Source organism: Zingiber officinale, chromosome 8B, assembly GCF_018446385.1.
Source record: "Zingiber officinale cultivar Zhangliang chromosome 8B, Zo_v1.1, whole genome shotgun sequence".
Taxonomy (NCBI): Eukaryota; Viridiplantae; Streptophyta; class Magnoliopsida; order Zingiberales; family Zingiberaceae; genus Zingiber; species Zingiber officinale.
This window is the reverse complement of record NC_056001.1, coordinates 63,025,903-63,034,939: the sequence shown is the minus strand read 5'-3', so window position 1 is coordinate 63,034,939 and position 9,037 is coordinate 63,025,903. Positions and strand designations below refer to the sequence as shown.

The window sequence follows — 9,037 nt, the reverse complement described above, 5'->3', positions numbered from 1 at the left end:
TGTTGTTATGTCGACTACAGTTACATGATGAAGGGTCACTGATCTATTTGAGATTCACTATAAGAAAATGGCTTATTTGTTATTGTTGTTTTGCAGACTACATTAATATGATGAAGGGTCACTGATCGATTTGAGATTCACTATAAGAAAATGGCCGATTAGCGACTAATTAAAATTATATATATATGTCATCTCGTGGGACATGAACTGAAAATTATATGTTCAGCTATATATGAAAATATATATGTTCGATCTTTTAAATGTGATGGTGATGGTATTTTAATTTGTTGTTATGTCTCATTCTCATGACTGATCCAAGGTTGTACTACTTGCTTTGTATGCCATGCATGCTTTTATCTGCGAGCTTCAGATTTGAGAAGCACGGTCAGTACCGGCCACTAAAGAAAATTATATTCATTAAAACTTAACAATTTACCATCAAAAAAGTATTTAATTTGTTAAATAAATTTTGTTGCTGTTGGAGCAAATAATATAAAATCGTTGACACCGTAGGGCGGTTTCAGATTCTCTAAACGGCCCGTTAAAAATTGATCTTAAAATTAACTACTCATATAAATATCAACTGTGCCAACTAATGGGGCATAGATTTTATTACTAATAGAAGGCAAACTAGTTGGGTAAAATTTAAATGAACGACCCTAATTAATTATCAAAATAATTAAAAACGTATTTCTTTTTTTTTAAAAAAAAAATATATTACTAATTTTTTTTTTATGTATATGATGAACACTGGAAATCTAGATCGCTTCGCTACGGAAGAGAGACTATTTAATGATTAATTCTTAGAATCTCACTAATTTGTGTTTCTGTGCTTTATTCATTGTTATTATCACTAATTCTTTATCTTACTATTTTATTAAAAATATCCTCTCTTTATTAATTATTTTTGGTGAAGCCTAAAATGAATTTACGTTAATATCCTTTTTTTCTATTTATATTAAAAATAATTCCAAAATTTATTAGTAATTCTACATGAATCGGCTGTGGCATATTATTATAAATTTTTTTTATCATTAATTTTTTCTGATTATTTTATATAAAAAAAATATAATTCTCTTTAGTACCACATCTTAGAATTGACAACACTATGATCAAAGAAGCTTCTATAAATATTTTAGGCCGACAATATTAAAATTATATTTTTTTCTTAGTTTTTTTTTACTAAGATAAGTATAATATTAAATTAAATTAATATTTTTCATAGGGAAGCCGTAAAAGGACACTAACTCTATTAATACCTCCACTTTAGTATTTTAATGTTAAAAGACTTTAATTAATCTATTTTAGTATTTTAATGTTAAACTGTTTTAATTAATATAATTTCATTATAAATGGTCAATATGATTTCAATGTATTATATTACACACGTATGTACACGATCACTAGTATACATAAAATATAAGCCTTATTTATATTTTAAATTATAAGAAATACGGAGTGTTGCATGGCATCAACAAGATCCTTTTTATCTCTCTTTTTTTTCATCGTTATGGTCTCTTTCATGTGTCATAGCTAGAAAGTCATACTTCTGTCCCTTCGGGGCGGTGCGATGGTTAAGGTATGGGGTGTTGCCACATGAGATCTCGGGGTCGAAACTCGGCGTGACCGAGCATAACCTCCCCATGTCTTGGCTATTTGCACTAATGGCTAGTAGTCATCCGTGATTTACCTCCTCCGTGTTGGCCTAGGGACGGGTTGATGGGGGCGCTGGGACGAACAAATAACCTTTTGTCACATAGAAAGTCATACTTGTTTTCTTTATTTTAAACATACATATTCATTTTTATCATAAAAATATTAATTTCAAATAATTATATATTTATATATATATCAAGTAATTAAATAATATTATTAAATGCTAGTATAATTTATTTTATAAAAATCTTAATATGAAAATAAAGTTAAAATTATGTACCCTAAATTACGTAGGGAGAATATTTATATCACCCGAAGAACAAATGAGATAATTGATGATATACAGAGATGCATAGATATATTTATGATTTTTCTTAAAGAATCAATAAGATAGAGATAGACTGATACAACTGTATCGATAGATAGAAAAGATGAAATAAATGAATTTATACGTTATGATATAAAAAAAATAAGAAGAAGAAATAGGGGAAGAGAGGAAGCATCAATTAATATTGAGACGGTGAGAAGAAATGATGCATATAGTTAAAATTAAGTTATGCGTTTATTATGATTTGAAAATCCTAATAAGTTAAAATGATTAATTTTATTATGATTTGAAAATCCTAATAAGTTAAAATGATTAATAAATTTTAATATTATTTTCTGTATAATAAGAAAAAAAAGGATGTAACTTAATTTTGAGCTTTCATTAAATTAATTGAGAGTTAGATTATTGAAAGATCAAGATTTTTAATTAAATAGTAAAAAAAAATTAAGAGAATTTAATTTTAAATTTCATCAAATGTTAATTATTAAAAGGTCCGATTAGCTAGTAGGTATACCTAACAATTCTTAAATTGTGATGAATGATCAAGAATTAATTTTTATTAATTCTTGTATAAATTATTTATATGAATTATTAATATAACATTAAACTCTGTTGTAGTAGACTTTTCTCACCATAGCGTCGTTATCAAATTAATTACTAAAATATATGAAAAAAATTAGAAAATTGAACTGGTACAAACTTATGGAATCATATCTTTGGGTGGCAGTTCGAGAATTGCAAACTTTTAGGCGTGTTTAAAATAATCTAGTAAAGTTTTGGGTTATTTTGAAATGTTCCATAATTATAATATAGGCACTGCCACGAGGCTCGACGGCGCAACCAACGGTTCCCATCGTCGGAAGAAACCCCGAAAAAAAAAACTAGGGTTGATCGCACCTTCCCAAGAATAGCGCCGGCGGCGAGCCGATCGAAGCAGTATTCGGAGAATGGGAGGGAAGAAGGGTGCAGCTGACGGGTTGGGCCGAGCTCTGATCAAGAACCACAACCAGATGGTACGGGATTCGAAGGAGAAGGGCCGCGCCCTACACCTCCAGCAGCGGCGGGTTCTCGAATCCGTCACGGACGTCAGCGACATCGATGCTGTCCTAGAGAAAGCCGCGGAGGCCGATCGCGTATATTCCTTCGATAATCCCTCCGCAAATGTCCTAATTAATATGTGCGTCTTCCTTCTCCTGATGGTCTAATATTTATTATTTAATGAATTAGTTTTGCTTGTTTCTTCTGCAGGTACAAGAGCTTAATAAATGTCATTTTTTATTTATTTATCTGGGAGGATCAGGATCGTTCTGTCTACATTTCGCTTATCCTTCTGATAGTCTAATTTCCCTGTGACTCTTTGCTGATGATTTTTATATGGTCTGGAACAGAGACTCTAGCATGAACATGGATGAAATGATGGAAGAGGAGAGAGGAAATCTGAGGAAACAGGAGGAAGCTTTGTATGCTAGCAGTCTCCGGATTCCTCGCAGGTGCAATTACATGCTTTTTTGTTTTAACTTTGCATTTTCTCTACAGTGAAGTGTGTCTAATCCACATGTTAAATGCTTCACTGGATTCAGGCCACCTTGGAATGCTCGGATGTCTGTGGAGGAGCTTGATGCTAATGAAACAAAGGCTTTTCTAGAATGGCGGAGAAATCTCGCAAGGTAATTTTTTTCATAGGCACAGCACAATATTCTCTTGGTTGTTTCTTTCCTTTTTAGCTAAGATGCATCTCTTGACTATTGTTGGAATTTGATAGCACATTTTGCTCATATATGCTTTCCACCACATTGAATTTTGTGCTGTGTATCAGCAGAGCTTGGGTTGTTTTGTAAATTGCCACCAGTATCACAAAGTACAAACCACAGTTTCCTTTTTAGAAAGGACTGTAGTCATAAATATTTTTTCGCACTTGAAATCATACATCATAGCCTGGCTTACCAACCTAGACCACCATTCATTGTATGCCAAGATTGATAGTGGTTGGATTGGGCCAACCTTTTGCATGAAATTCTACCATCGTAGTTATTTTCTTTTGGAACCTTGTACTTTGTTTTTCTTGGTTTCAGAATCTCACATTTGCATGTTATTTTGTAGACTTGAGGAGAATGAGAAACTTTTACTCACTCCTTTTGAGAAAAATCTGGACATTTGGAGACAACTTTGGAGAGTTCTTGAAAGAAGTGACCTGGTAAGTGATTTTTCCTCTCTGAATTTAGATTTAACAACTATTTTTTTCCCCTTAGTGGCAGTACTCGATGCAACTTCTTGTTGCAATCTCTATCTATTTGAAATCTTTTGAATTTATTGAAAAGATAAATAGCTTTCTTATGCATTGCAAATTTGCAATATAATTTACATAATATCCACTCTGTTGGAATATGTCTACATTTTATTCAGGAAGTAAATGACCTTAACTACAAGAAAGTTATTGACCTTAGATGCTGAAATTGGTCTCTTTGTAGGCGAACATTTTTACAGTATAGTTCTGGCTGACTAACCATCTTATTTGTATCTAACCTTTTTCTTTGTGATACTTGCATGTGAAAGTTTGTAGCTTGTGTGTCGGTTTAAAAAGTTTGATTCATATGTCGAGTTAATCACATGAATAATGTATTGTTGTTTGAAAATAATCAACTATGTAAGATTGGTTAGGTTTTAATGTATTTCAACTCTTCAATCATGGTAAGCGTATTGGTTGATCTGTATATTTCCTGTAAAAATTCTGTTTATTCAGTTACATTATCAGCTTTGCAGAATTATTTCCAATCAGGTGTGATTATCTTTCATGAAATATCTGATGGAAACTAATACTACTGAATCCAACTTTTTAGATTGTGATGGTGGTTGATGCTCGGGATCCACTATTTTATCGATGCCCGGACCTTGAGGTTTGTTTTATTCTTTTTAGAGCAATGTTTCTTTTTTTGTTGGTAAACTTTATACGTCTGTGGCTATGTCTTGCAAAGTTCTGCACTGCAAGTATTGTTTAGTTTCTCAGTTCAGTGATCATGCCTACAGATTTTAATCTCAATATTATTGGGAAATTCATGATGTCACTTTCTGAATCTCCTGTAATATTATTTAAACACAAATGAATTGTGGAATAAACATCACATAATTGGCAGTCTCTAATCTTGGGAACCAGGACATATCTGGTTATTTGCTTAAGATTTTAGCAATTCACTGGAGGCGCAGGATGTATTTTACTAAAAGAAACTAAAGCCAGGTTGCCCATCCATTGAAAAGGATACGGTTACAATCATGCTTCCATTGATTAGTAAACATGCTTTTGAGGTCCGATGGAGCTCAAAATCATGTACATGTGCAGGAAACTAGTTCTGTCAGTACAACTTCACTCTCAACTCCCAAAGAATCCCAATGTTATGGTAACTGCCAGTCTAGTGTGTGTATGTGTTTTTCTCCTCTCCAAGGCAATGCTATGCATTGATGCAAGAGTATACAATACGTCTAGTCATGAATTAATTCCTCATCTATACGAAGAGCTGATTTCTGTTTTTTTTTTCAATTTGTTTACGCAGATTTGACTTGTATACTTTTCAATTCCAGAAAAAATTTAATTCAATGGCTAGGAATATATCAATTTAAACAAATTCCTAAACCTGATTTCAAGTGGCAGTTGGTATTGGTTGGTATGACGGAAGGCTTCTTTTTGACCATTGACATATACAATATGCATGAGCTTGGATAAATGGCATTTTAATGGGCATAATAACACAATTTAAGTGGTATTGGCTGAGATATGCTGGTCTCTCCGTTTGTTTTGACTGAAGTCGGTCAAGACGGTTGGATTTCTTCATCTTTCGATCCTGCATATAGACCATAGGGGCTAAAGAAATATCAAAAGAGAGAGGAGGAAAAGATGGGAAACACCACTCAAGCACCAATAACAACAAAAAGGAGGGGAGAGTGCAAAGTTGAAGACATCGACATGTACCAATATCTTTTAGCTGTGCCTATTTCAGTTCTAGTTGTGTTAGTCCAAGTTCAACTCCTAGTGGTTAATCGAGAATTTATAGACATGGAGAAACTAGTTCTATCACTAGATGTCTTGTGAGCATTATTTATTCTAGGCATAGAAAAATTATAAGGCTTGATCTCATTATAATGCTACAGGGATCAATTCTCTATCCTATGCATGCTACTTATTTTGCAATTAATAAGGAAAATTTGTTGAGATGCTTGTAATATATTTTTTTTTGTAATTTTTTATTTAAAATTATAATTTAATTGACTCTAATTATTAGAGGCAAAGCAACATAGAAGGGCATGATAGATGGAATCCAACAAATTATGGATTCTACTAGCATCCTTGTTATGGTGGGATATATGAAATTACATGACAGTCTACAAGTGGCTTTTATGATGACATTAAAAGGAGTAGTTGACAACCAAATGAGAGACCACACATTGCAAACAATATGTACATATAGGAATAGAGAGATTTTGTCGAGTAAATAACTTGACCTTGGATTATATTACCAAAGAGACTCATGGACCACCTTGCTGTGAATCTCATGCAGCTTCTAATATGAAATAACGGTTATGGAGTGAATTGCCATCCCCACAGCCATCATTCTTTGTCGCCATATGCATGACTTTGAATGAAATTGTGCAACGAGCTTGTGTCCCTTTTGGATAATGCATGAGTTTGCTTGATCTTCTTGTTGTCCGACCATCCTTCTGCCTTAGCAGTTTGCAAAGCTTTTCTTGCGATCATTTCAATTGGATATGACCATTAGATTTTTACAAGAAATTGTTTAATCGATCCGATTCTAGCCATTATTTTTCTTATTATTTCACTTAATTTAAGGTGATTCAGGCTTCTCGACCAATTTCTGACTGTCTCATGGAGGTAGTCTAATTCCTTGGAAAAAATTTAGTTTGGACCAGACAGATATTGGAAATGGTAGTTAGACATAACCAAGATCATATTACAATGGTAGTGGTATTTGTCTGATATCCTCAAAATTAATTATATTGCATCATAGAATAGCAAGATTATTGCCTTTTCACTTGATGGGACTGATCCAATGTTGTTACAGCCTTCAAATATATGCTTTAAACTGATTGATCTATGCACTTGTCCTGCCACTTTGTGGTTATAGTAATAGAATTTATTGCAAATGACCAGCAATATGCAAGAGAATTGGATGAGCTCAAAAAAACACTTCTACTTGTCAATAAAGCAGATCTTCTACCAATCAGTGTGAGGTGGGTTTTTCTTGGCCTTGTTATCCTTTGTACATAAGAGTATCAATCTGAAGTATATGCTCTTTGTTTTACTTGAATCCTGCAGACGTCACTGGGCAGAGTACTTTCATCAGCATGATATTCTTTTCGTATTTTGGTCTGCTAAAGCTGCTTCTGCTGCTATGGAAGGCAAACCATTTCTTGATCAATTTAAAGAAGAGATAACGCCAGAACAACCCATCCAAGAAGACTTGGATACAAAAATATATGGCAGGGAAGAGATTTTGGTTCGTTTGCAGTCTGAAGCAGAAGTTATCACAGCACGGAAGTCTAGGAATAATGATAATAGAGGTGGAAAACATTTAGAAACTAGCAATGTGAATTCAATTGCCAAGCAAGTAGTTGTGGGTTTTGTTGGTTATCCTAATGTTGGCAAAAGCTCTACAATAAATGCTTTAGTTGGACAAAAGAGGACTGGTGTAACCTCTACCCCTGGTAAGACGAAGCATTTCCAAACAATTGTCATCTCTGATGAGCTTATACTTTGTGACTGCCCTGGTCTGGTGTTTCCTTCGTTTTCCAGCTCAAGGTATGAAATGATTGCATCTGGAGTTCTGCCCATTGATCGGATGACTGAGCATAGGGAGGCAGTGCAAGTTGTGGCTGATAGAGTTCCCCGGAAAGTCATTGAGAACACATACAACATCACCTTGCCAAGGCCAAAGTCTTATGAACGACAATCAAGACCACCGTTGTCTTCTGAGTTGCTTAGGGCATATTGCTCATCTCGTGGTTATGTTAGCTCAAGTGGGCTGCCAGATGAGACTAAAGCCGCACGAATAATCTTGAAAGATTATGTGGATGGGAGGCTTTCTCATTATGAAAGGCCACCTCGAGATAAAGATGCAGAAGTGAATGAAGCAGATGACATTGTCAATTCAAATTTTTCATCAGATGATGAACCAAATGCTTGTGATCCAGATGGCAACTGTACAAATGTTGAAGCTGGTGCCCAAGAACATTCTCTGAGCAATCTTCTGGATGATCTCAAATCATTTGAGTTGGCTGGTGCATTAGCATCAAAAAATGCCCCGGTAGCAAAGAAGAAAGCCGCAACCTCTTCCCATAAGCGTCAAAAGAAGCCTCAGAGGAAAAAAGATCGCTCCTGGAGGGTGGGAAATGATGATGGAGATGGGATGCCGGTTGTTAGAGCGTTCCAAAAGTCTGCCGTTAACTGGGCAAGCATTGCGGCACCCAATAGATAATAAGCATGTTTGATTTTTCTCGATGTAGGAAAACTGCAGGACAATCGGCAGGTATAACCTATGCATCCGGATGCCTTACTAGTTGTAATCTGTATTTACTCTGGTTGAAATTTATGTTTATTTTATGTTTTGTGTTCTTCAAATGATTGCTCCTGGGGGTGAACCTTGCTTTGCAAAAGGTATACATGATTTATTTGACTTTAGCCTAGTTGTCTTGGATGTTTATAGTTAATAATGCGCTTCTCTTTAGCATTCCATAGGTTGAAAGTTTTCTCGTCTTAAAAATGCACTTATTTTTAACATTAGCTGTTCAATCATTGTTCTCATTAAAGTACATCTAGAAACCTAATTATGTTCTACAAACTAGACATTGATTGTGTTTTCATTTTGAGGGGCAAAAAAAAGACTGAGTGAGATCTTTCTTTTTTCTAGACACTCGGATGATTATGATTGGTCATTAGTAAAGAGGGAAGGAAGACCTTTCTGTGTGGGGAGTATCTAAAATGTTAATGAGTGATTATGATGGTCATTAAGAGAGTGCCAAGTTTGATGAGGCGGTGGGGAGATGGTA

General features: G+C 34.4%; 1 protein-coding gene across 1 annotated transcript; it reads left to right on the top strand.

Annotated features, from left to right (window-relative positions):
* The first annotated feature begins 2,797 nt into the window (after positions 1-2,797).
* LOC122015273 (GTPase LSG1-1-like) lies at positions 2,798-8,609 on the top strand. Its single transcript, XM_042572071.1, has 7 exons — positions 2,798-3,161; positions 3,373-3,474; positions 3,565-3,651; positions 4,085-4,178; positions 4,822-4,878; positions 7,143-7,222; positions 7,308-8,609. Exons 1-7 carry the CDS (start codon positions 2,932-2,934, stop codon positions 8,464-8,466), a joined length of 1,809 nt encoding a protein of 602 aa, XP_042428005.1. The 5' UTR covers positions 2,798-2,931; the 3' UTR covers positions 8,467-8,609.
* The last annotated feature ends 428 nt before the right edge of the window (positions 8,610-9,037 follow it).

What these genes read in the sequence shown, in the direction of transcription:
- LOC122015273 (XM_042572071.1), top strand. Translation starts at nt 2,932, where the DNA reads ATGGGAGGGAAGAAGGGTGCAGCTGACGGGTTGGGCCGAGCTCTGATC. An exon ending in AGTCTCCGGATTCCTCGCAG is followed by an intron (nt 3,475 to 3,564) that starts GTGCAATTACAT and finishes CACTGGATTCAG; the next exon opens with GCCACCTTGGAATGCTCGGA. An exon ending in TGGCGGAGAAATCTCGCAAG is followed by an intron (nt 3,652 to 4,084) that starts GTAATTTTTTTC and finishes GTTATTTTGTAG; the next exon opens with ACTTGAGGAGAATGAGAAAC.